Source organism: Podarcis tiliguerta (genome assembly GCF_965153285.1).
Source record: "Podarcis tiliguerta genome assembly, chromosome: 2".
Lineage (NCBI taxonomy): Eukaryota > Metazoa > Chordata > Lepidosauria > Squamata > Lacertidae > Podarcis > Podarcis tiliguerta.
In genome coordinates, this window is record NC_139535.1 from 119356979 (window position 1) to 119384673 (window position 27695).

Consider the following 27695-nt stretch of genomic DNA (forward strand, 5'->3'; position numbering starts at 1 on the left):
TTCTCACACTGGCTGAGGAAGGGGCAACAGGCAAAAGAGCTGATGCAGAGCTGGCAACACTTTGGGCTGGTAGGTGGGTTTGTCACCCTGAGCAACAGGTCTCAAGAATGCTGTTGCAGATCACTGTGTCTGCACCAATCCTCTGGCATGGTTAGTGTGTATTAACATGGAGGAAAGAGTTTCATAACTTAAGAGCAACTGGAGGTTCAGTGTGGTGGCTAGCCTCCAGCTACAATGGGTTCTGCCATTCAAGGGATCATACAGACTGTTGTGCATTTCTTTGGAGGTAAGCTCCCATTGAATGCGGTGATCAAGTTCAGTTGTAATGCTAAGCCATGGGGGGTGAGCTGCAATGAATCTTGGATTCGTGCACTTCCACTTTCTCCCCTCTGCATGTGATGGGAGGACACTGAAATCTTTAAACAAACTACCATTTCCTATTACATCTGAACTCGGGGAAACTGTGGTTTAAAGTAACAGCTTAGTGCAGACAAGTTAGGTTCAAACCAATTTCATGTGAAGACTGGTAGCCTGGTTCATGGGCATAGAGACCATTTGCTTGCAAAAAATCTATCTGCTGGGATCAACTAACCATAAACATCTGGCTTCTTTCTCCAACACAGTGTTGGAGACCACCTGTTTCCAGTCATTGGACAATATTGGTGAGTTACAGAGTGGGGAGGTGTCCATCCACTTTCCTCCAAGTTTTAGTCCTATTTCACATCTGGCCAAGAGCCATTAGAGGTAAAGGTAAAGGGACCCCTGACCGTTAGGTCCAGTCGTGACCGACTCTGGGGTGCTTTATTCCTGCCTGCTCCCTTCTCCCTGCAAAAATAAGGGTTCTGCACAGTGCTGTTCTTTTAGAAAAAGAGGTGCTGGAACTCACCATGAACGCCCACCTTCTTCTCTTATAATGGCAATGGCACCCACCTGAGAGGTGCTAGAACTGAGGTCCACCAAGTTCTGGCTGAAACAAAGCCCTGGTTTCTTCTCCTTTAAAGGGTTATAGAAATAGATGTATAAAATCCATTCCTTGTGATTCTCTTTCTCTTTCTCTCTCGTAAAATTCTGTGACACTATCTTAGCAGGTCAGGAAATGCCAGTGTTGGAACCAGGAACTTTTGGCTCTCTGTAAAGTTGCCCCTTGGCTGAGCAACCTGATTGGAGCATCTTCCTGGCAGTCAAGTACTCAGGGGTGTTTCATCTGTCCTTTCCATCCAGGCTGGCCATTGGGCTCTCTTGGACAGGCTTCCTTGTTTGCACTGGGAGACCATGCCTGAGCAAGAATAGTCTTGCTGGCTCTGGTGTGTTTCTAAGCCTAACTTTGAGATTAGCTTGACTGTGACAGCCTTGACATAGCAGCACAGCCAAGAAGCTAGATGGACTCAGCTGTGCACATGGAGGGCAGCTTAGTTCTCCCGTTGCCCCCATTGGTCAATGGACTGGGCAGTGTGGCTACTTATGTTCTGGCAAAAAAGGAAAAGAATGCATCAAAAGAGGACATTATGTTGCAGAAAAAAATCCATCTCCTAATACAGATGCAAATTTAGAAAAATATCAGTGTAACTTCAATAGAAATGCAGCACATCTTGGCATAGTGGGGAAGACTGTGACCAGGCAACCTGTGGGCTTGGTCCACCTGCTGCCCAAGTTCTAAATGTTGATTGCTGGCTTCAAGGTCCCTCCTGCTCCCACTTACCCTCACATTAAGGTTCTTCATCTTAATCTGGACATGGACTGCACAACCCTTCAAACAAAGCAGATTTGGGGGACCTGCAGCCTCCATAATATTGTTGGAGTTACAACTCCCATCATCATCCCTGACCATTGACAATGGTGATGGGAGTTGATGGGAGTCGGGAGTCCCGCAACATCTGTAAGGCCACAGATGTTCTCCATCGCTTAAAAAAAGGATGCCTTGAGACAGTGGACTGTCCTCTGCAATGTTGTACACATGGCTACCCACAGTATGGGGGAGCATTCAAATAAGGAGTCAAGCAGTTTGGGAAGACAGCGGGCAGGGCTGGGTTTGGAAAAATGGCTTTGCCACTTGGTCCACGTTGGGCGAAAGACTGGTGCATTCTCCCCCACAGGTCCCACTAGACACTAGCTACCACATGGAATAGAAATGGGATCTCAGGCAATGAGAAGGAGTCCAGTATGACAGGAATTGATGGACAACATCGTTGTCTTTGGGACTCAGGACTTAAGGGGCATTGGAGAGAGCAAATGGCAGGAAGTGTGACTCCTTTCCTACTGAAACATGGATGGAGAACCATGGCTCTCCAGATGTTGTTGAACTCCATCTCCCATCAGCCCTAGCCAGCATGGCCAATGATCCGGGGTGACAGTCCAGCAAGTTCTGAAGTGCCACATGTTGACTTTTCCTGGCCATGGGCAATTGCCTCAGTGATGGTGGGGAGAGCGGACAGCAAAGGAGCTGAATTCAGGAACCAGGGGTGAGAGCGGGACTGTGGGAAAGGAACTTCCCACACCTTTCTACACCCTTTTCTACACCCTTCTACATCTTTGCCTTTCTACACCCATTTTGCTCGTGGATACAGAACACCTTGAATGTGGAGTCCTTCAGCCAAGGTCCATAGCAGGAGACAGTGTGCCTCAAGCGCCCCCAAGTGGCTGCAGGTCAGCCTGCTTTCATTAAGGCTATCTCCAGAGAACAAACAGCTTTGCTGACGGACTGCAATGCTCACAAGTTTGGATATTTTCAGCTTAAGGGTATGTAATGTAATGTAATGTATGTATGTAATTTGATATTATATCTGATATCTTCATTTAAGATGTGATAGCTTTTGGTTAGTTAACATGCTGTGGCATTTCATATGGGACCATTGGGAGAGTTTGAGATCTCAGATTTGATACCTACCAAAGTCAAATCAAACAGGCAATGACTATATCTCTAAAGTGCTCACATTTTGATTTGCCAGTGATGACTTGAAAGGGATGCCTTTCTAATGGAATACTGCTGGGCAGGCAAGATGGAGCAGAAGGTACTTGACTCCTTAGGCCAGAGGTGACTAACCCCCAGTATGACCTCACTGGAAGCCCATTTATCAGAGGGGAAGAGGTCCAAACCAGTCAATTTTGGTGGCAATGGCAGAATAAAAATAAAATAAAATAGATACAGTGTTTGGGGGGGGGCAGGGTGTGGAGCTGGTTGCCAGGGCTTGCTCAAAGTGTGACACTTTGGAAGCAAAACCCCTTTGGCCCTGCTGCATCTTTAACTGCCTCACACCTGATGTCTAGGGCAGGAGGATGTGGCTTGGCCAAAATATCCTAATGGGCCTAATGGGGAGGCCTGATGGGCCTAATTCAGCCTCTGTGTTTGGAGGTTCCCTACTCTCCTCCGGAGCACTGCGGAAAATTTAATACATGATTACACCCAGCAACCCTAAGGGGGTAATTTATGCATCACCAGGAAAGGAAGACCACAAAATTTGCAGGCACTTGTTTATATGTAAAGTTGCAATTTTGGAAAGAACTACTAACAAAAATACAATACATCACACCATAATAGGAAAGGCTGTGACCAGGGGACCTGTGTGACTGCCTCTTTGGTTCGCTCTCCAGGTAGTAACTATTGATCGTCACCTTCAAGGTCCCTACTCACTCTTTTTAGGGTTATTGGACCAAACAACCTCCTTCTAATAGTGGAATGTCTTTTGTCAACCTTTCAAATATTGTCTTTAAAGGAGGATACTTAACCACCCTAAGCTGCTCAGGGTTGCTTAGAGTGTTCCCACAATAGCCAGATCAGCTTTTGAGGACCCAGTGACAGATCAGGGGGCTCACTAGAGTACTATTTGCCTGGAGGACACCATCAACCCTGGACCCACCTTTGCTGAGAAATGTTGCTAGCATTCTTGACTCTAGTTTGGCTGCCTGTGAAATTTCTTGGGGGTAGGAACCTCAATTTTATACCAAATTTTGCCTTAGATAGAAGGATACGACCACCAGTGGTTCCTAGAGATGGTGGTGGTGTCCTGCCTTCAGTGTCTCAAGTGGCATGCCTTTAAATACCAGTTGCTGGGGATCAAAAATGTGGAGGGCGCACCAGTGCATGTCCTCCTTGTGAGCTTCCCATGGGCATCTGGTTGGCAACGGTGAGAACAGGAGACTGGACGAGATGGACCTCCAGGAAGGCTCCTCTTATGTTCTTACGTTGGTGGGACAGAAAAATTTGTTTTCCCCCAGTTGTTGTTGTTGATGATGATTGTTTCACTTTCCATTTACATTCTCCAGGTGTTTTTTTGTGAATCCACCTTGGACTGTGCTTTAGGCAAAATGTGGAGTCACTTCTGGCAGAGTATTACTTGGGGCATGAATGGTGCTCACTGCCACAGATGAGTTCCAGTCACAAGACCTGTTGCACACTCCATATGACTTAGGCAAACAAACAGACAAAAATGTGCAATCGAAAGATGAAATGCTATGTAGAGCAGCTCCCATACAACTGCGGTTGCATCATGCAGACTGCATCTGGCCATTCAGGATGTTTTCATACTCAGGATCTTGTAGCATCATGGGGAGACCACATAAGCTGTGGCTATGTACTTTTTCCCATTTCCATAGGTGGATTTATCCCAGGTATAAGTCTGAATCCCCAGGTTGTGGCCCCCAATTTTCAGTTGACACCTGAAGAACAGAAGATTGACATTTAATAATCTTGCTACTCAAACCTTCAGCTCTTTCCTTTGAACCAGACCACAGTTCCAATCAGAAGTTCCACACTGGGAGAAAACTAGTTCTTATTCAAGTCAGCTTTGCATTGCCACCAACACACTTCTTTCCCCTTTCCCACTTTCCCCCCCTTCCCCCTTCCTCAGACTGGTGCATGTGGAATCATCAGCCTTACAAAAAAACATCCAGATCACAACTCAACATATTTCCAAGACACGGATTGTCCTGGACTGTGTGACCTGAACATGAGCAGAACCAGTCATAAGACAGCTGCAACATCTACAAACAGTAAGTCAACTTACTGTGTTTGGGTGAACCTGTTCCATACCACTTTGAGGCTTTTCTTTTCCTTTCTCTATTTTTTACAATCAAGCGGCATATACATCTTATGAAATAAAATACTGTTCCTGAGCCACCTGCCTTGTCCTCTCTCTTAAATTTTATCTGCACCCTCCTCTTGACCATTTTTCATCTGAACTAACAAAGTATTTGGCTCTCCATTCCAAAGGCAGTAGACAAACTCCATGCTTGCTTTGCAAGGGACTAGATGCCACAGATATATTAGTGCAGCTGTGCAATTAGTACAGCTGTGCAAAGGACCCCCAATGCAGTTCAGACTTTGATCAGTGATCCAATTAGGAACTGATTTGGGCCTTGAACTGAATTGGGGTATTTGTACAGTCCTAATGTCTAATTAAGGGGTTTAAACTGTAATAAAATGTCGTTGGTGCTAAGGAGTGCAGGAAGAGGAAGAATAATGGCATTGTAGAGTTGGAAGGGACCTACCCCCTGCATTGCAGGAATCTTTCACCCAACATGAGTCTTGAACCCACAACCCTGAGATTAAGAGTCTCATGCTTTACTGACTGAGGTATCAGTCTGGGCAGAAGACATGAGGCAGAGGCTCTTGCTTGCATCTTCTCCTTCTCCCCTCTTGCAGTCTATCTACCTTTCTATATTGTTAAAACCAAAGAATCAGAACTGAAATTGGAAAGCGACATCCACTGAACCTCAAAACAAATCTCCCCTTCTCACTTTTCAAAAAATCATATATTGCTGATTTAGGAACTGTATCTTTAAGAACTTATTTTGCATTTATAGTAATGAATTAGGAACTGCAGCTTTAAGAGCTTGAGCTTGCTCTCCCCTCCTCCTTCCCTTTCCCTTTTCCTTGCATACTATGGCGGGTTTTGGGGGGCACTTATTGTGCTTCATGGTGAGTACCGGCACCCTTTTTTCTAAAAAGAACACAACACACTGGAGAGGTCTATAGACACAATAGTTATGTAAATGTCCTGTAAATACTCACACTTTTCCAGGCCTAGCAATGAAACACAGTGAATAGAGTCCAAATTCTAATTCAGGGCTGCTTCCAATAAAGGCTGTTCCAACCTCCTTGTAAAATCCATCCCAATTGAACTGCAGCCCCAACACATCTGGGTATGAGGTCCACTAAACCGGAAAACGAAAGCACCAGAAATTATTAAGGAGGATATTTAAAAACATTGGGGGGGGGGGAGAGAGAATTAAGGAGGATATTTAAAGACATTGGGGGGGGGGGAGAGAATTTTGCAATGTTAAGCTGTGAAAACTCCCCAGTTCTGAGTATATGAGTATTTGTGTTGATGGTGGTACATAAGTGGTTAAGCATGCCGCACCTCCAATGTTTGGAAGAATACAGGTATACTTTTTTTGTGAGAGTTGAGGGGTTCATCTTATGGGTAAATGAGGCTAGATGATTGCAATGTGCTCTGCATGAGGTGCAGATAAAGTGAGTGGACAGACTGCTTTTAAAGGTAATTTGGAAATCACTTGGATGCTTGTGGGGGCACATGGTCTGAGCAGATAACATCTGTAATGTGCTAAAAAAACCTAAAAGAAAATACGAGGCATTACACTTACTTCTGTAAAACAAGAAAATCTTTAATAATAAAAAACATCTGTAATGTTCCAGCTGCATTGGTTACCTGTTTGTTTCCAGCCTTAAAAGCCCTAAACTATTTGGAACCAGGTTATTTGAAGGACCTGGCACCGCCAGGTAGGGCTGGGATTGTCCCCTGCCTGAAACCCTGTTGAGCCACAGCCAGTTGATGTAGACAATACTGAGCTAAATGGACCAACTAAATGGACTCATGAGAAGGCTGCTTTCTCTGTTCCTATGGCCAACTGTACCCAGGTAAACCTGCCCAGGCCTTGAGATTGCCCTCAGAGGTCTTATGCACAGGCTGGCCATAGACAAGAGAGAGACAGCTTTTTTGGTGCTGATGGATCTGCATTTTACTGTTCTGAGGTAAGCTGCCTTGAGATGCAAAGCAGCCATATAATACTTTGGAAAAACTAAGTCAGAATATGTACTCCCTGTGCTCTGTTCCTCTTTACCTTCTCTTGGTGATCAGAACATAACAGATTGTGACCTTTCAAAGGGGAGGCACCCTCTGAAATAGGTGTTCTAAGAAGAGAGGTCCCCAACCTTTGGGGACTCAGGAACACATTGTAAATCTAGAGAATTGCCATGGGCACCACAACATGCCCATTTCACAGAAGAAAATTGCCAGTGCTCAGGACTCCCTCCTCGCAAAACACCTAACACTTTCCCCAAAAGGGTGTTATGAAGGCTTTTGTTTTAATTAACATAATAGGCTCGGACCTTGGTGGTCACTAGAGGAGATGCCTGAGGATATCCTGTTGCCCACAGGTGCAAAATTCAGGACCACAGCCTAAGAGAGTTCAGTTAAACGGCAGAATGCAGTTTACTTAATAGAGTGGTTTGAGCTTTGCTATAGGCAGCGGGTGAGTCTGGCATCCAGCATTTTCATTCCCCCTGAAAAATATGCTTCTTAGGGATCATCTCATTCTGTCACCCAACCCTAGGTGGCAGTGTAAGGCAGTATTTTGTGGAGAGGCACCTCCAAATGAAGCCCTTTGTTGTTTATTGCTATATATCAGGCACATGGCTGTTAGAGCAGGGAGACTAGGAACAGGCAGCAGAGGCTGGTTTACTGGGGCAAAGGGGCACTGCCCCACCAACATTCGCTCCTTTCTGTGGCACTAAAATAAATTTTCTAAAATGCTTGATCGATGTGTGCTTCTGTTATTGTTTACACGGCTATGTGTTAATTTGTACATAACTTATGACAAAGTAATAAAAAATAGTAAAAAAAAACAATGTTTGCAGTCATTGAGGTAAGAGTCTGTGTCTCATTTTAGCTGTTATGCAAAATTTCTGGATTTTTTTTTAATGGAACTTTCATTCTCCAAGATGCCTTCAAAGAGTCTGGAAGACTGTAGCCATTTCCAGTGATACTCACCGGACCATCATAGTTGTAGCTGAAATAGTTAATTATACCCTGCTTCTCCAGCAGATAAAAACGAATCCAGTTGTGGAACCCAGATACTTTTCCTTTCTTGACTTCCCCTAAAAAGTAAAGAACATTTCCCATTAATGGTTAGTAAATCCTCCTGCCACTAAATATGGGCATTTTAAGTTTACTTTCGGGTGATGAGAACAACAAAAGCAAAATATGTATTTATTTATCTACATATATATATATATGCACAGCAACAGATGTTGTGGTCGGGCTGCACCGTTCAGCCAACCTGGTTGCAGAGGTGTGAAGTGGCAATGAAGTCAGTGCAGTGCAAATGTGTCAGCACACTGCCACTGCCACTGCCTTGCCCCTCTTCTTCTCCATGCCAGTAAGCAGCAGCAGTGCAGCTGGAGGGAACCCAGGGGAGTGGTGCAAGCTGCCCTGCGGTCTAGTACTGTATATATATTAATGCCAGTTTGAGTCTTCCTGTGCAAATGTTCATGTAGCCAAAACCACAGAGAAGGCGAGTAGATTCAAGCTAATGGTGCTACCCTGTTTCTAGACCTGACCGGCTACATGCTGTTGTGACATCATCATGTGCTTCTTAATTGTTTAGATAATTCAAAATAGAAACTTCCTCAAGTTTAAAAAATGGTGTCAAAACAGAAGCAGATGGGGCAAACAACAGTTGCAAATAAGTGGAGGCGGGTAATTGCATGAAACTGTGGAAGGTGGAGGTTTGTTGGTTTTTATGAGTGTACCTATAAACACATGTTCAAAACCACTGGAGTCATGCTCATCCTTGCCCCTGGAATAAAGGCCAAACCATATCTCCTTTAGGTCAGCAACAAACTCTGCTTCTGTGCCATAACGATCTAGGAAAGAGATGGGGGGGGGAAGACAAAAGGCATTAATTTCTCACTCAAAAGAACCAAAATAAAATATCCCAAAGAAATCCTATATCTCCTCTTTAATGTTCTGCATAGCTTGGGTGAAGCAATGGGTACCAACTGTGTTTACTAATGATGTGACACTCGCAGAAAAAGTCGTGTTTGAATGAAAGCCAGACTTTGCACTAAAATGTTTAAACTGTCATGACTTTCACCCCAAGAATCTTGGGGTTCCCAGCACTAGAGAGATTTCCTTTAAAACAACAGCAGCACAAGAAAGAAAAACTACAATATCAAGGAAAGAGAGGGATATACAAATGAGAGAATAGGTACAGGAGGGTTTTGGGCAATGATGTTGCACTCATCATCCAACAGGCACTGCCACTCCCCACCCCAGCACACAAACACACCTTAGACAAAAACAGCAGCCACATAAAATAGCAAGAAAAAGCTCTCCAAAATATATTAAGAATTATTTATTTCTTTTTATTTATTTCTTTTTTATATCTCCATTCATCCATAGACCTTGGGGCAGTTCACAACATAGAAATACAAGATAAAAACACAAAATACGTAATAAAAACAATTGCAACCAACAAATCTCCCTCCCCTCCCACCTCCTCCCACAAACACATTTAAAAGGATGTCAATCAGCCAAAGGCCTGGCTGAAGAGGAACATTTGTGCCTGATGCCTAAAGGTGTATAACGAAGGAGCCAGGTCAGCCTCCCTGGGGAGAACATTCCACAAATTTAAAAGGCCTTGGGGAAAACGTCTTTACCTGGAGAGGGCCTCTCTGGGGAGGGAACCCCATAACTCAGGTGCCACTACCAAAAAGACCCTTAAGTTCAGTTGCATAGGTCAGGCGTATCCAACTCCAGAAATTTGGACTATAATACCCATAAGCCCCAGGTAGCATGGGCCATGGTCTGGGCTGATGGGAGTGGTAGCCAACAACACCTGGAGGGACCATAGTGGCTATGCCGGCAGAGACCTGAAGAAAGACTTACGTTTGCTGTGCAGGAATTTGTAAAGCACTTTCATCACCTCAGTCTTCATGACCTCACTCAGGAAGTTATCCTGCTCCTTCAGTTGCTCAGCAGTGAATTCTTCCCCTGTCCCTACACTTTTATGATAATTATCCAGCAGCTTAATGAAACTGGCATAAGTAGGCTTGGAGAAGAGCTTCTCCTGGTTGACGTAGCTGAAGAGCCTGCACACACACAAACAAAAATACCTGCTATGAAGATGGTCTTCTTTGTTCTCAGGGGGTCCCCAGCTAAACACTCTGCTGAGGTTAGGAGCCGAAGCACACAGAAATGGAATGTTTCCTATTAAAATGCCCTCTGCCTGGACTGTACTACTTCAGGGAACACACAACTGAACGCTGCCTTGTTTCTATTAAAAAGAAACAACTTTGTAATCATACAAATCTAGCATGTGGGGAGTGTCACAGACTGGCTGGACATAGAGGAATGGTGGGAGAAACCAGCTGGGGAATCCCAAAGTGGAGAAGGCTCAGAGCCCAGGTGGTGGTGTGACAAGGGTGAGTGGGCAGATGGAGAAGAGGGAGGAGACTGGCAAGAGGACAAGCACCATGTACTGCTTCTATTCATTGGAAAGAATCCTAGAAGAAAAATGAAAATTATCATGGGTGTGCATTTGAGGCATCTGTCTAATTTAAAAGGAAATGAGAATTTCCCTCTTGCAGTATAGTTCAGCAATAACATTGGAAGTAACTTAATGTCTCCAATCACTGAGGTCTGTCACTCCATCATTAGGAAATGAAATTTCAGATGAAATTTCAGATAGATATGAACTTTGGTGAAATATTAAAATCTAAATGCAAAATTTCGCATTTATGGTGAAATATTTTTATTGCAGGAAGTAAATCTTAAAGTCTTGTTGGTTTAACCGTGTATTTTGCACAGTTCTTTTGTGCCCCTTAAGACTTTCTCCCAGGAAAGTGAGCATAGGATTGCAGCTTAAGGGTTCCATCCTCTGCTTGAGATCCACCATCTGATAGGACGCAGATTCAGTGAGAACTCCTTTGATACAGGTGGAATTTGAGATATGCAACCAAAAGGATTTTGCAATCCTATGTATGCTGATCCAGGATAATGCCTCAATGAACACTGTGGCACTTCCAAGTAAAAATGGATAGGATTAAGCTGCATGCTAGGAAAATTTGCTTGAGATTTCCCACCTTTGTTTCAGTAATCAGTATTACTCATGTGTATGTTATAGCATTAAAGAAAATAGGAAACCTGATACCCAACATTCAAAAAAGTATAGTTGTTTTTTGGCTGTAACTCAAGTCTTGCTTCCAAAGTACTGGTGCACAAAAGCCCAGTAAAAGGAATAGTTTCCCCTTAAAAATTGTAAATGGAATATCCACTTGCAATTAATGAACTGAAATTTTTAGATTTTTGGATGTCCACATGCAAATTTTAAAGTTGAGAATCTCAATGAGTATTCCCACCTTTGCTTTAAGCGCTAGAATGTTAAATAGGTAGATTCCACCGCCCTCCTTTAAAACCTGTTTCCTGTAGCTGAGATGCAACCAGTTGAGCATCATCTACATTTACTGTGCTGTGTTTCTGCTTGGCAGGGCAGGAGGCCACTCAGGGCACTTAGATGAAAACTGTGGGGAGAGCGAGCAATCAGGAGAGAGAGCTGCAGCCGTGGGATGCAACTGTTTAAAAGTGCAACTCTAGAGCTCAGCATCTTTCCACCTCCTGCTAACCCGGAGGCACGCCCTGCAGGTAGGAGACGTGGGTCCAATAGGATGGGATGGGAGTTGGGAATCTGCAGAGAGGAAGGTGGTTGAAATAAATGTTTGAATGGGCTACTTTGATGCGGGTGTTTGGTACTGTTTTCTGCTGGTTTTAGCAAAAAGGCTTTAATTATTAAGTTACTTAAAAAGACAGAATTTAATAATCTTGCTAATTGTTAAACTGTAAGGCTGTTAAATAAAAAGTACATTGCAAACTAGGGTTGTTGGAATTGCAGACTGGGGGTTTCGGACACTCAAAGGGATTCTTCCAGCGTGGTGTGTGGTGGGGAGGGAAGGCTGCTCTGGTTATCCAAACTGAACGTAGTAATAATTTGGTTGCATTTTACAAAGCACTTCAGGGCGGTTCAGACACTTCCTTCCAGAAAGCTCCCCTGCCTGTGAAATCTTCCTAACAGCCTTGTGAGGGGGGCTCCTTCCTATGTTTGTAGCAAATGGTTTTGGAAGCAGGTGGCAGTTTACTAAGATGCTGGCTTTGTTTGATAATTTGTATTTTGCTGCCTATAAACCTTACGTGGTCTGCGTTAATTTTCTTGCCCTTACTGGCAGTGGCAGTCTCTTGATTGCTCGCGCTCTCTCTCTTTTCATCCATCTGCAGGCTGGAGACCTCCTTCTTTGGAGGTCTTTAAGCAGAGGCTTGACAACCATATGTCAGGAGTGCTCTGATGGTGTTTCCTGCTTGGCAGGGGGTTGGACTCGATGGCCCTTGTGGTCTCTTCCAACTCTATGATTCTATGATTCTATGATTTAAACCGCTGCAGGATCAAGCGGCCACCAGGGGGCAGACTTCCCCAGTGGAAGACAAGATACATCCACTCAATTGAGCGAGAATAATTATTTTAAATCTGCTCTTTACAAACATTAAATGCATGCAGGCTTCAGCTCCATCGCTGGAGTTGCAGCTGCTTAAGTCTAGCTTGATAGGGTTTTATCAGAGCTCCCGTCGCAAGTTATTTCAGTGCCAGCCTTGCAAATGTGTAACACTGACATTGATGGTCTTGGGGCACCTGCAGAGTGCTTTTTGTGGTCTGGGAGAGGGTGGACATGGCAGACAAGAACAGTCTACCTTTGAATACCAAATAATGAGCTGCAACTGGAGAATACAGCTGTGCTCAGGTCCTGCTTGGGGTTTTCACTTTGGGGGCATCTGGTTGACCACTGTGAGCACAGGATACTGGAGTGGAGGCGGGCCACTGGCCTGATCCAGTAGCCAGAGACTTAATGCTCTTAAAAACAGGGCACCTTCATGTATCAAGTCTGTGTGGAACTCACGGTTCTGGGGACTGGTCCTTGTTCTCCTGATTCTTTGAAGCTAAGTGTTGCTTGTTAAGGGTTATATCAGCCTCCCCAGCTCTGTTAATGTCGCTTTGGTAAAGCTGCTCAGATGTTTGTTGCAATTCTTCATTGGTGATTGCATCATCACTACTGGAGAATTCCCCTGTGGGAGAGACAGACATTGGAGTGTAAGGACAACCTTCTGGATCTGCCCAATGACCCATCTAGTCCAGAACCCTGTTCTCACTGTGGCCCACCAGGCGCCTGCATTCAGGACCTGAGCAAGACAGCACTTTCCCCTCCTGTGGTTCCCAGCAACTGGTGTTCAGAAGCATGCTGCCGCCTCAGTTCCTCCACAGTAGCAACCAACAACTCTCGCCAGTGAACCAACTCACCATCTGCTCCTGGTTTGTTATTCTACATGTCACAAACAACTCGTCTAAAAAGCAATTCAAGTACTCACCATCAAATACTGTGCCCGTTTCTTTGCCATCTACATTAGCTGATAAAAGAAAGGAGAAATGATTGTACACAAACCATATCAAGGCCCCGTGACCAATGCAAAATGAAACTTTTTGAGAAGTGTCTTGACTCTTAAGGGCATCTTGGTGATAGTGATATATTTTTAAAAGAAAATATTGTATTTTAGCTGTTGCAACACACCCTTAGGGTGAAGGGTGGGTAATCAATTGTAAGGATGGTAGTGATGATGATAGGCTAGCATCAAGAACCAAAACCCATTAGTCCAGTGTTTTTGTTGTTGTTTTATACCCCACCTTTCCCCCTGACCAGACAGGTATAAACCTTTTCCATTTATTTATATGGATGTTTCTGTCATACCAAACTGGACCAGACCTAAGGCCTACCTAGTTCACCATCTGTTTCCCACAGAGGAGGTCAACCAGATGGCTTTAGGAAGACAACTTAAGCAGGGAATGACCACAGGAGAACTTTAGTAACATTAGTGTCCAGAGTTTTCACTCACCTTGATGGCAATGGCTATGGTAGTCTTCACAACAGTTCTGGTGTCGTTCACATTTGCTGTTGCAGTGGCAAACATCTTTTGGATTGTATTTTTCATTACATCGCCCTTTGCAGGAATCAGGCGGGCCATACAAAGCTGAAATTAAGGTTGGATTCTGTGGATTAGCAGATTGCCGTCAAAGTGAAAGTGGGCATATGCAGAAAGGGGTGTAGTACCACTGTATAGGTTAGGAGGGCTAGTGGAGTACAACCTTAAACTGTTTCAGAAACATTTGTTTGTGTTATCAGAATGCTGCAAGAAGTGATGAGTCCCTTAGAATATACAGGAGATGCTACTGGCTAGCTTAATCCATGCAAAAAGGAAGCTGCCAGATTGTCTACTCTGATGGCTCTCCAGTATCTCAGGTGTGGGTACATTTCAAATCACCTGCAGCCTCACATTTTTCACCTGGAGATGCCAGAGATTGAACCCAGAGCATTCAGAATACAAACATATGCTGCAGCCTTGAGCTATCATCCCTTCTCAGCTCCTTAATTATGCTGGGACTGGCTAAAGTTGTGAGTATGAGGGAAGGGCACTCTGTGCTTAGAGACACTCTTACCAATAACATAACAGCATTGCATTACTGTTTCCTTCAAGAAGCTGGGAGAAGCAAGGTCACCAAATAGATACATTTTTGAGTGAGTGCCATGAACTCCACTCATTATGGTCCCCCCTACCTTCCTTGGGGGTGGGGGTGGAGGTGTTTGTTCTTGTTGTTTTTATTATGTATTTTGTGTTTTTATCTTGCATTTTTATGCTGTGAACCACCCTTAGAGCTACGGATGAAAGACGGTATGCAAATGTAATAAATGATACATAATTAAGATGCCTCTGAATCCGATGCTGTGCTGCTGGGAAAGGACAAGCGCCTCTTGAGATGTAAATACTGTGAACTCTTTCTCCATAAAACTCAGGTGTAACTATGTATGAATAAACCATATTTCATAAAAACACTAGCCAAGGAAACACAAAACCTGGTTATGTGCCAAGACCCCTGGAATCTCTTGCTACTTCTCGGCAGAGATTGGTGAGTAGCAATACTTTAGCAGCATCTATGAAGTGTGTCAACCTCACTTTACCTGTTTCCCTCCTACAAGCTGACTCACCTCTATTTTATCCTATGCCAGGCACCACTTATTCCCAGGGTTACCTCCTTTTCTCCACCAGCTCTGCTCTTGTGCCTTAACAGCATGCAGATCCCCCCACCCCCAGAGACAAAAGCAGAGCACCCAGGAGAGCTAGATAAGAAAAGAAGCTGGCAACCCTCCCCCCTCCTTTGCTCCTATTCCCTGTCCATCTAAAGTAGATTATAAATATTATAGGCAAAGAACCACAGGACCACCAGTAATAGCACAGAGGTAGGGAACATGGATAGCTGTTTTGGACCACAACTTGCATCAGCCCTGGCCAGCAGGACCAATGGTCAGGGGAGATAGGAGAGAGAATTCAAAATTTCTGGAGGGCACCACACTGACTATCCACCTTGAGGCTTTTTAAAAACTGCTTTGATATTTTTTATTTATTTACAATCAGAAGCATATTTTTTAAATGAAATCTGCTTCCTTTTAGTGCAAAAAAAATATGGAATCTTAGGACATGAATGGAAGGCAAGTGATGCAGACACTCTGATGGAGCTGATATATAATGGTGTGTGTGTTCATTATGCTTCGTCTTTTAATGTGCAGTTGCCTAATTTGCATGAACTGAAACATGAGTATCCTTCAAAATATGCACTTGTCCAGATTTTGTGATGCACTTCTCCAAACCCAAAGAATGTATTTAAAGATGTGCATGTTAGGGGAGTGGCCATAAACACATATATAAATAACACAAATAAATGCGGGGAATATGGGGAAACTGCTTGCAAAAATGTGTATATTAGGGGAAATTAAATTTAAAATGTGTATATTATTGCACAATAAAATGTTGGTTTTTGTGATTACAAAAGTGATCCAAAGGGGCAAAGTGAAATTATGAAAAAATGAGAAGCAGAGAGAATCCAAATTGACAGATCCACACATCCCTGGAAGCTGTGCAACTCTTTGAATGTGACCCTGATTTCCATCACTCTCTAGAATATAAATCAAATGATTTCACATGCAGCTCCACAAACTAAATATGTGCGAGCGTTCTCTTGTTCTCAGGAGGACAAGAGTTCCACAATGCATCTTATTTGCCGAAGGCAAATGGCTGTAATCATGCTTGTTTATATAACGAAGCTTGTAAGCTTGAGCAGAGTAGACACTAGTGAGACTTTTTGCCATCTCCTGATCATGGTAAGAGATTCAATCTACAGGGGGTCAGCAAAATTCCCCGAAACCTGCTGTTAATGACTGGGGAAATAAAAAGCACATTTTGATTGCCAGGGGAAACCTCAGTGATTTTCAAAGTGCAAATCTGCCTCAGAACATCAGTGGAAATTGGAAGCGGACATTTCGGCATACTATATTGTGTCACGGTTTTTGAAGTTCAAAGTAGTTTGAGAAAGCGTCTGTTTCCATGGAACACACTACTTTTTAAAACTTACTCTTGCTTCTAATAAAATTGGTTTTGTAAAGTTTTGAAATAATTCATAAACCTGCAACACATGTTTACCAGAGATGAAAGTATGATGCACTGACCCCTCTTTTAACGGCCTTCAGTTTTGGGGGTGGGGAGCGAGATTATCTCCACATGAAGATCACCACTTGACTCAGTGAATGAATGAATGAATGAGACTTTAATTGCATCAGCCATTGCAGCCATTGCAACAAAAGAACATTGCAGTATATACAGAACAAAATAAAAAGTCGATTATATAAAACACAGCTTAGAGTCCTGAATCAGCAGTCAAATAGCGAACCTTATTCTGATTGCTTGTACTCAGTACATTTGAGGGTCTGATCTTTTTCCCTAGCAGAGACTCAAGGCAGCTTACAGATAAAAATAAGAACAGCTAAAAACAATCATTAAACATAGAATTAAAACTATATCTACACACAGACACACACACACCCCTATCAAAACCATAAAAATAATTACAATAAAAACCATACAGCACTAGCCGTTTTGTTAAAAGCAGTCAATTTCCCAAAACTTGTTGGAACAAGAAGCTCTTCACCTTCCGGCGGAAGGACGGGAGCCGGTCTAGCTTCTCTAGGGAGGGACTTCCAAAGTCTGGGAGGAGCCACCACTGAGAAGGCTCTGTGCTACTTCCCTTCCAAGCATGCCAGTGTGCCTGTGGGACTGGCAGGACTGAGAGAAGAGCTTCCTCTCCTGAGGATCTCAGAACCCAGACAGGTTCGTATGAGTGAACAGGGTCTTTCAGATATGCCATACATTAGCTCCCCTTTTCAATTTTCAACACAAAAGTTAAAAACTCAAAAACAAATTTTATTTAGAGATGAATAAATGTGATTCATGGTGTTACATTTCATATTTCAGTCCCTGGGTTGCTGGCTCGCTTTATTATTCATCATCACCTAGGTAGTAGCTTTTTGTTACTTCATTCAGGTTAATTAATCATCAGTTCATCATAATGTGTGACAGATTGAGGAGCTTGCTAAATGTGGCAACTCTTACCATCCATTAAGTAACTGTTCCAAGCAATTGTGCAATAGAGCAAGCATCAAGAAAGAGCGGTTAAACCAGAACATATTTATTAACTTCATAAAATATGCATTTTAAAATGACGTCAACCCTCCCCATAGATTTGCCTCTACAAAGTTCATTAAACTGATGGGATTTTTTGCACAGGATTGCAGGCATTTCAAGAAATATATGATGATGATTCAGTTCTTTGTTCTACACTATGTGCAACCCGACATTACAGCAGGAAGACCTTCTCATTCCTCTTCTGTGTCCAGGGTGGCTGTCTACCAGCTCCATCTAGTATGCTGGCTGAGACCCTACCTGCCTGCACGCCATCCCAGCAGAGTGGTACATGCTCTGGTTATCTCCCACTTGGACTACACAATGCACTCTGCTTGGGGCTACCTTTGAAGGTGGCTCAGAAACTCTAACTAATCCATAATAAAGCAGCTAGACTGGTGACTGGGAGTGGCCGCCAGGACCATATAACAGTGGTCCTAAATTATCTTCACCGGCTCCCAGTACATTTCCAAACACAAGTCAGAGTGTTGGTGCTGACTTTTAAAACGCTAATCGCCCTTGGCCCTGGATACCTGAAGGAGTGTCTCCACCCACATCATTCTGCCTGGACACTCAGGTCTTCCTCCGAGGGTCTTCTGGCAGTTCCCTCATTGTGAGAAGTGACGTTACAGGCAACCAAGTAGAGGGCCTTCTCGGTAGTGGTGCCCTCCTTGTAGAACACCCTCCCCATTGGCATCTCAAGGGAGTGGCGGGGGCGGCAGTGCGCCCCGGGTGCCATGTCTGGGAGGGGACAAGAACGCACCCCATGGGGTGCTCACCCCACCACCCCAGGTGTGTCGGCGTGAGCAGCCATCGTGCCGCCGCAGGCACATGTGGAGGATCCCGCCACTGTTTGTATGGCTCTCGGGTGGCACCGGTGGCAAACCGCTATGTACAACACATGCATGGTGTTGCACGCATGCGCTGTGCGTAGCGACGCCACACATGCACTGTACATAGTGGTTTGCCACCGGCGCGGCTGGAGTGTTGTATGGATGGTGGTGGGATCCCTCCACCACCAGCAGGAGCCGCTTATGGCCAGGCGGGGCACCGTAAAGCGGCAAAGCAGGAGCCACTTACGGTGATCCGGGGGTCCCCCTCCCAACCTCCCTCACTCCCTGGCTCGGTGTAAGTGGCTCCCGCTTTGCCTCTGTACAGCAAGCCGGGGAGGGAGGGAGGGGGACAGACGGGAGCCGTGGCTCCCAAGAGGACGAGCTGAGCAGCTTTGCCAGCTCCCCCACAAAGCAGCATAGCTCCCCCCTTCCCCCAATGGCTCAAGGTACTTGGGAGTCACAGAGGCATAGGAAGGGGGGTGGACCTCCCCAGGTGTTATCGCTCAGGGGGTGACATTTGGCACCCGCCCATGACTCCCAAGCCTACCCCGAGCTGTCAATGTGGGGGGGGGGTGTCAAAAAATTCTTCACTGGGTACCACCTGGGCTTGCTATGCCTCTGACCCTCCCTTCAGATGTCAAGGAGATAATGAGCTACACAACTTTTAGAAAACATCTGAAGGGAGCCCTGTATTGGGAAGTTTTTAATGTCTGGCATATTATTATCTTTTTATGTGTGTTGGAAGCTGCCCAGAGTGGCTGGGGTATCCCATCCAGATGGATGGGGTATAAATAATAAAGTTGCTGTTGTTGCTGTACCCTCCCCCTCCCTCACCACTGCAAAGATGAGGATTTTTCTGACACTAGGTCAACACCTCCAACCTAGGAATAAGAGAACTGAGGGAGGACATGAATGATAGCCCTCTTCAGATACCTTATGGGTTGCCATTTAGATGTGGACAGAGCCTTGCTCTCTGCTGCCCTAAAGGGCAGAGCATTTAGTGTAAGGTTACCAGGCATCCCTGTTTCCTGGGGACATTCCCCGGATTTACAAATCAGTTCCCATACAAAATCCATTGAAGTTGAAAAGTGTCCCGGATTTATTGAAAAAAATCTGGTAACCTTAATTTAGTGGGTTTGAGTTACAGGATGGTAGATATTGGCTGAACATCAGGAGAGGAGAACATCTTGCCCGTCATGTAGAAAACACCCTTAGAATGAGTCATGCCATTGGTCCATCTAGCCCAGTATTGTCACACGCAACATATGGAGACAGTGGCTCTGAGGATGGAAGAGCTATTTATCCAGAAAAGTAACAGTGCAGACTCAGCAACAGACACCATGATCAAGAGTCAGGAGGTCAGGAGGTCAGAAGTTCAGGAGCAGGACAGGAAGTTCAGAACTGGTCAGAAGTGACGAAGCTGTCCCAACAAGTTTCCCAACCCCTCCCACTGAGCTTCTAAAGATTAAGTATAGGGCACTCACTCGCCTTGTGGGAACATCAGGATTGCAGGTGGATCTGTTCCCATCTGTGAAGGCAATGATTCTAAGTGACAGAACTGCATCCTCCTGCTCAGGCTCCTGTGGAGCCATTGCCACCTCCTGCCAGGGAAGGACTTTGGTAATATGGTGCCCTGAATAAAAATAAAATTTGGCACCTCCTCCTAAATATTTATTCCATTCTGCTCCCCTCGGCACAGCACCCTGTGCAGGGAAACTGCCCCCACCACCGTGAATCCAGCGTTGCTCCTGCTCAACCTTCCCTCTCCCTTACCTGATCCACAGGAAGGACAGAGAGGAGACCTCCTCCACCTTTGCCACCACCCCCTGAGGTGGCCCAGGAAAGTCCTCGTGTGCTGAAGGTTGTTGTGGTGGGGAGAAAATGGAGACTGGAAAGGAGCAGGCTGGGGGGGGGTGCAGAGGAGGAGCATGACAAGCGCAGGAGACAAGGAGCGGCATGCTCGGGGGGGGGGGCACAGCAGATCTGCCACCCCTCCCAGCTGTTCTCACCAAGCCTCACAGACTGACTGGCACAGGGATGGCTGAACAGGGATTTGAACCCAAATCTCTTGGGTCAAAGCATAGGTGTCAACTCCCTGGGGCCCTGAGTACCTGAGCACCCACAAAATTCCCCATGAAGGAGTCGGGCACCCACAAATTTCAGTGCCAGGGCCATGCATGCTGCACGGCACCCACAGATGCAGGGCCAAGCTGGCATTAAAGGGAAGGTGCCATAACTTAATGCACAGCTCATGCCCCCAGGCAGGAAGAAGATGGTGCAAACAGCTGCAGGGAAAGCAATGTGTCAGGCAACAGCCCAGAACCATCTTCATGATAAAGCCTGTATGTGATTTATGTTCTATGGCTGATCTTGCTGGTAAAGTTCTGCTGGGCCTGTACCACTTCTTAATTCAGGTAGGAAAAATCTCATGTTTCAATGCTCTGGCGCATGAAAAGAACTTCAATGAAAGTTGAAAGTAGAAAACTAGTAAAACAGTGTTTCTATTATTTTAAAAACAGCATTCACAAACAATCCCTCCCAGCAGCATTCTGAAGTGTTACAGACTCAGGAGGACATCTTCTCAAGAAACCAATCAGCTCTAATTAGCTGTAGATATTGGATGTTCCTCCCAGCCCATAAGTCTTTGGCAAAACCACCTGTCTGCTTCTCCTGGTTCTGGATTGAAGGACACAACACACGAGTAGTCAGCCTTGATACTGAGAGAGGACTATCGTGCACCACCAGAAGCATGAACAGTGTTCTAGAGGAAGGTTAGTGTGCCCTTGCAATCAGTGAAGCATTTAATATATGCAAAACTGACATGCACAATTCTGTTTTAGTACTGTTTGCTTTGAGTAGCATTTCAAAGGGGGCGGGGCAGAAAATTCACCGTGGTGGAAAAATTTAGGTCATCTTGGGCTGTGCTGTTCTTGGTAAATTTCTCTCTTCAGTCAAAGGCCCAGATATCATCAGGCTTGGGTTTTATAGTCTCGTAGCTACACCCCCCCCCTCCAGTTTTGCAGGACGTTTGCTTAAGATGACTTGGCACAAAAAGATAGAACTATGCTGTGAATCTGCGTATTTTGAGAATAAGAAACAGCCTGGTGTGGGCACAGCATAGACACGGCATGGGAGTGTCAGATTGGCTTTGTCACGGCAGCCACAGCTCACCAGACTCCCCTTCTTTGCCCCTCCTCGCTCCATATGTGGCAGCGCCATGTTCTTAGAAGACCGAAGAGGAATACAAGTCTGATCCTTGGGCTGTTTCTCTCATTATTGTCCACTCTGCTCTGACTGGCAGCAGCTCTCCTGACATCCAGGGTTTCCCAACTCTACCAAGAGATGCCAGAGATTAAGGCTGGAACATTTTGCATGCCAAGCACGTGCTCTGCTGCTGAGCCACAACCCTTCCCCAAAGGCAAGGACCTTCCCTATAGTGTCACGGTGCTTTTCTATTACAAGATGATGCAATTTAAAAATGACAGATTTTGGAAAAGCCCAAAGAACTTGGGAAGTGGCTCTACTTCATTCAGTCCATTTCCCCCTAATTATGGCAGTAACTCTGTGACAATAATAACCCATACTGCACATGAACCAGCCTTTTCTAGCTATGTGGAATGACAAGCAGTGGTGCAGGCTGAATAACTCTTTGGGGCTGGACTGCAGGGACTAGAAGCAATGGAATATTTTTGTGTTCCCCTCAGTGAGAGAAACTTGGAAATGTACTACTGGAACCATGATCAAGGACAGCATTTTCACAGTACTCTTTCTCTAATATCAACAGGGCCTGCACACAATAACAGCCATATTTACCAAATCATAGAAATGCATAACCTTTTTTAATATTATTTCTTCTTAAACACCTCACGGTGTTTAAGACAGCTTCTTGTCTAGTGGCAGACTTGACCACTGGCAAATCATCTCTCCTGAACAGTAATACTATAGCTTTGTGCGACTACCAGAACAGTCACTATGCTCCCTTTTATCCTGGTTAGCTAATGAGTACTACAACTGAGCAGGTATTTGCCAATGATCATAAATATAATATAATAGTTTTTTATTTCTAAAAAACTGTCTGGAGAATGAATTTGGCATGAATCCAGCTTATACTAAAGCTACAATCCAATTTAGCTGTATGTCCAGATGGGAAAGAGAAGGGCACACCATTAAATATGTTGCAGGTGTTTTTTCAGAAGCCCAGAGGTGGGGAACTTTTTTCAATGAGCCACTTCATGCACAACCTTCTGGGGGCAACATGCTGTGCAGTGGTTAGAGCCAAAGGCAAAACAGGCAGTGCAATGGATGTGACTCTTACCTCTGTACAGTAGGCTACATCTCAGTCATGCACAAGTCAAAAGCTTCTGTGCGCACACAGACATCTCTCCATCCAGGCAAGCAAACAAACAAGGGGCATTCTCACAGATCAGGAAGAGCCTATTGCTGCCAGGCAAAAGCACTCAAAAGGGAGAAGGCAAGGGCAGCAGGCACCAAAGGAAGGAGATGAACCCACTCAAGGAGGGGAGCCCACTGAGGACACCTGGCCCAATGAACTCCCCAGTACCACCCAAAACCCCCCACGGGAATCAGCATTGTTTACTCTGTGTGTGTGCGTGTGCGCGCACACTCATTTCAAGTAGCATACATTCAATGGCCACTTTTCAGTGGAGTGCTACCCAGTGCTTTATTTCTGGGGGGACACAGAGGTATGCATACTCCTAAACATTTTGTGAATCTTTGTGCTTTTGTCCATTTACTGTATTTATTTTTCCCAAATTGAACTATAAAATGGTGATTTTCTTGAGTCAAAATGAGTACCAAAACATTTTTTAAAGGATAAAAGCACTGGGATTTGTGGAACAGCTCTAGTTCACACATTCCCTTGATGACTGCAATATAAAGTGATGAATTGCTTGCATGTGCTGCTCACCCAACCTCACAGGTGGAACATTCCTGTCATCTGCTGTCACCTTAAGTGCAATGCCTGGCAAAAGAATCAGCTTGAGACCCACCTAGGAGTTATTGAGCTTATAGCAATCAAATGCAGAGTAATCAACCATCTCTTTTCATTGCAACCTTAGGCATATTTACTTGGAAGTAAGTCCTGCTCTCTTGGAGTTGTTTGCTAGTAAATGTGTTTAGGATTGGAGCCTCTCAGTTTTGGACTTAGAGGTGGCTCTGCAGTTGCAAGGGGAAGGACCATAACTCAGCGGCATGGGCAGGACACATGTTTTGCATGTAGAATGTCCCAGGTTCAATCCCCAGCATTTCAAGGTAAAGCTTGGAAATAGTCCTATGTGAAACCACTAAACCACTGATAGTCAGTGCAGACTATTGGTCATGGTGGGAGGAACATGTGGCCTGCTGGACTCCACCTCCTATAGTCCCTGACCTTTGGCCATGGTGGTTGGGGCTGATGGGAGCTGAAGTCCAACAGCACCTGGAGGTGGACAATACAATAGTTCCTTAAGCAGTTCTTCCTCAGCACTGTGCAGCATCAAACCATAAAGCATCTCTTTCTCTGGGTACAGGTAATCTAAACACCCAATCTATTTTTAAAAAAACTACTGCTACTACTGCTACTACTACTACTTACATCCAGATGCCAGGCTGCAGAAAGCTCCCGCCAGGAGAAGACATGCCCAGGTTTTCATGGTCCCAGTGGCAGAGATGGTGATGAGGGTGAAGTTTCAAGGAGGCACAGGGAAGAGAATCAACCAACTGAAGTTGTCTTTCATCGCAGCATGGTTATATATATAAAGCTATGGGTGGTTCATGCAAAGCAAATGAGGAGGAGCTTTGAGGGTTGGAGAGAGATAGCATGGCATCACACAGGGTGGGAAGAGGTGCATGTGAGTGTCAGTCAGCGATGCTCCTGCCATAGGTATGAGTCTGTGCATCACCTTGTGTGATATCAATCAAATTAGCACAGCCATCAGGCAGGAAATTCCTGTTTGTAGCTTCTGTGGCAATATGTATTCCGCTCTACAACAGAGGTGTTTCAAGATATAGTTACTAGCAGTGGGTTTATTTTGGGGAACTTTATAAGCCTAGAGCCCCAACTGTTGCTTTAGCACCATGATTCTGAAACTGTAGCAATTAAGAAGTGGAGTCATGCTCCAGAAAGCCCTTGGTTAAAATCTGATTGTTCAGCCTCAAATTCTGTAAGTGGCCTTCGACAAATTATCTTCAGCATCACCCACAGTCTGCAATATGGGGAAGAGAATAATAGTGATCTACCTTACATTTGTGTAAGGACAAATGTGAGGTTGTTGATATTTCTTCCGGCAATCTTGTGTAAGGACACAAATGTCAAATAAAACGTCAGCTCTACATCCTTCTGATGCAGATACTGTATATACCTCAAGTAGGGATGGGGTGAAATTAGAAGTAACTCGCATTTAAAGGCAAACTTACTTAATTTTCAATTTTTGAACTTTTTCTGAACTTTGCAACTGTACAAGCAAATATTAAAAAAATTTGTGCCAGGTATTGCAGAGGAATGTTAATCTGAAAAGTGTGTGTTGAAAATTTACATATGCTTTCATGTCTTTTCCAGCTCTAACTGGAGGAGCATAGATAGTTAGATAAATGCTGTGGTTGTTGGCAATCTGTCTTGAGAAACAATGGAGTGCACCTTCAGGGGTGAAGTCAAACTTGTGTTAGAAACCACCTTCTTGGCCATTGGACCCAATATTCGTCTCACCAGCTCAATCTGCCAGCGCTTGTCTTCGCATGTAGGGGAAGTCCCTAACTCATTGAGGGGTTTGAAACCCATCAGCTCCCCTCACCTGATTTAGCTGACCAGTCAAAACTGTTCCTTGCGTATGCCCACTGTCGTATGCTGACAGCTTCTAGGAGCCATGTGAGTGCTGCTGAGTACAGAGTGGGCACTAAAGGTGGACAAACTACCCCAGAAGAAGCTTGACATGTCCCCCACCAGAGGTACTATCCCTCCCCTAACATCCCATGTGCGTGCTGGTCCCTCAGATTTGAACCAAACCAAAGAAACTGCACCAGCTAGCCAAGTTAAAGAAAATTGTGTGCTGAGAATTTACAATTGCCTGACTGTGTGCTTCTGCACATTTCCTAAAAGCTGCTCTCTGCATTTATGTCCTGTCTGTACTTAATTGTCATAATATAATCAACAAATTAGAAGCCAGGGACAAACACAAAAGAGAATGCCTGCTCTTATGACTGGGCAAAACCAAAGTTGCTCCTCAAATACAAATTCACATAAATGCGGGTGTGGACTGCTCTGGTCCAATTCAGAAGAGGGGTGGAATGGATTAACAGCTAAATAATGCTCAACTGTAGACAAGCCTGTTTCCAGCAAAAAAAAAAAAAAGTTGACAGACAGTGAGTGAAGACATCCTGGAGAGACAGCTGTGGAGTCCCCTGGTTAAACGTCTTCTCAATCAAGTCAGCGGTTAGCAATTTAATTTGGTTATCATCGTGATTTGTAAGTCTGAACCATTCAAGAAGCTATGAGAACAGTCCTCATCTTTGCACAGGACAGTCAGAAAATCCAAATGTAAGCATAAAAGGGGATACATATCTGTGTAGATCCATTCACATATCTGTGAAGATCCATTTAAAATGCTACACCCTTCACAATCCAACATGAAAAGAGTTACAATGGCAAAATGTCAGCCACTGGAAAAAGCACATGGTATCTCCCTTTGTCTAGATTAAAATTGCAAGCTTCTTGAGGACAGGAAATGTCTTTTGTTTGTGCACTGATGGAACTATTTAATTAAAAGCCATCATCACTGATGAAAGGGCAGGGAAAAGGTCATAGAATGAAGACATAACAAGGGAACACACAATAAAACCATCTGGTGCAGGAGATCCTGGCTTTTCCCCTGCTTCACAACTGGAATTGTGGATGTATGCACCAAATAAAAAATGATTGCTAATGCAGCTTTCAATGTACCCCTTTGCCAATGCTTCAGGTAGGTGCTAATCTTTTATGCTATTTGTTAAAGTGCAGATTTATCCATTTCTCCTCTAACTGGTCATTAACTTTGTTTGCCTTTTTTTCCTTAATTGACACTTTCCCGAAAAGTGCAAACTGCTCTGGGAATTGTTATTTGGTGACAATAGCATACAGCATATAGGGACGCGGGTGGTGCTGTGGATTAAACCACAGAGCCTAGGATTTGCCGATCAGAAGGTCAGCGGTTCGAATCCCTGCGATGGGGTGAGCTCCCGTTGCTCGGTCCCAGCTCCTGCCAATCTAGCAGTTCGAAAGCACGTCAAAGTGCAAGTAGATAAATAGATACCGCTCCGGCAGGAAGGTAAACGGCATTTCCGTGCATTGCTCTGGTTCACCAGAAGTGGCTAAGTCATTCTGGCCACATAACCCAGAAGCTATACGCCGGCTCCCTCGGCCAGTAAAGTGAGATGAGCGCCGCAACCCCAGAGTCGGCCACGACTGGACCTAATGGTCAGGGGTCCCTTTACCTTTACCTTTACCTTTACCTTTACCATACAGCACAGCATCCTCAAAATTTGGCAAATATCAGAAACAGAGTGAATGTTGAGCCTGTGACTGAAGTTTCCTGGACCAAAGTTTCATCATATTCACTTTCTAACAAATGTTATCAAACCCACACCATCTACTGGGATAATAATGCATTACTCTAGGCTAGGAGTATCATTTGCATCACTGGTTGATTGTGCTGTACAACTGTACAACTCTGCACCAAAACTATGCTCCTTACAAATGTTTAAGTAGATTTGATTCAATATGCCTCCTCATATAAACCCTAGGCAGCTTACAAGCTCGTTTCTTTTTGCTGTTAAGGCAAAAACTCGTATAGAGAATCCTCCTTGATACAGGATGGTTTGAACCTACGGTGTCTTAGGGACTTATGATGCCAACATCACATTATGACGTCAACAGTGAGGTCATCAGCAGTTTCCTAGCAACAGGTAAAAGCTAACAATCAGTCGGCAGGGACAGGCTGCCACTGGCAAGGCGGAAAATGAAACACCGCCCCAGAAGAAGTGAGATGCGAAGCGACTGCAAGGGAACAAAAGTACTGTCCAAAGTTTTCAGAGGTGCAGATGGGACAGACAGGAGGGAGGTCCCGAAGTCACTCTTTGTGTCCCAGAGCGAGACACACTCCCACCTGCGCCATGCCGAGAAAGCAGGGGTCCGAGCGCTTTCCCCTTCCAAGGGAACCCCCCCCCCCGTTCTTTAGTAAACGATCAGAACAAATAGCAATCTTTTGGAGCG

The 27695-nt window shown here is 44.7% G+C and overlaps 1 protein-coding gene across 1 annotated transcript; it reads right to left on the minus strand.

Moving 5' to 3' along the window:
* Positions 1-3454: 3454 nt before the first annotated feature.
* ENDOU (endonuclease, poly(U) specific) lies at positions 3455-27298 on the minus strand. Its single transcript, XM_083428313.1, has 10 exons — positions 27236-27298; positions 24048-24213; positions 13950-14084; positions 13428-13466; positions 12962-13127; positions 9906-10108; positions 8768-8881; positions 8007-8113; positions 6008-6150; positions 3455-4653 (listed from the first exon to the last, which is right to left on the minus strand). The coding sequence occupies exons 2-10, from the start codon at positions 24103-24105 to the stop codon at positions 4539-4541; spliced, it is 1080 nt and encodes a 359-aa protein (XP_083284439.1). The 5' UTR covers positions 24106-24213; positions 27236-27298; the 3' UTR covers positions 3455-4538.
* Between the last annotated feature and the right edge of the window lie 397 nt (positions 27299-27695).

What these genes read in the sequence shown, in the direction of transcription:
- ENDOU (XM_083428313.1), bottom strand. Translation starts at nt 24,105, where the DNA reads ATGAAAACCTGGGCATGTCTTCTCCTGGCGGGAGCTTTCTGCAGCCTG. An exon ending in CCATAGCCATTGCCATCAAG is followed by an intron (nt 13,467 to 13,949) that starts GTGAGTGAAAAC and finishes TTCTTTTATCAG; the next exon opens with CTAATGTAGATGGCAAAGAA. An exon ending in TTTTGAACATGTGTTTATAG is followed by an intron (nt 8,114 to 8,767) that starts GTACACTCATAA and finishes TTTACTTTTTAG; the next exon opens with GGGAAGTCAAGAAAGGAAAA.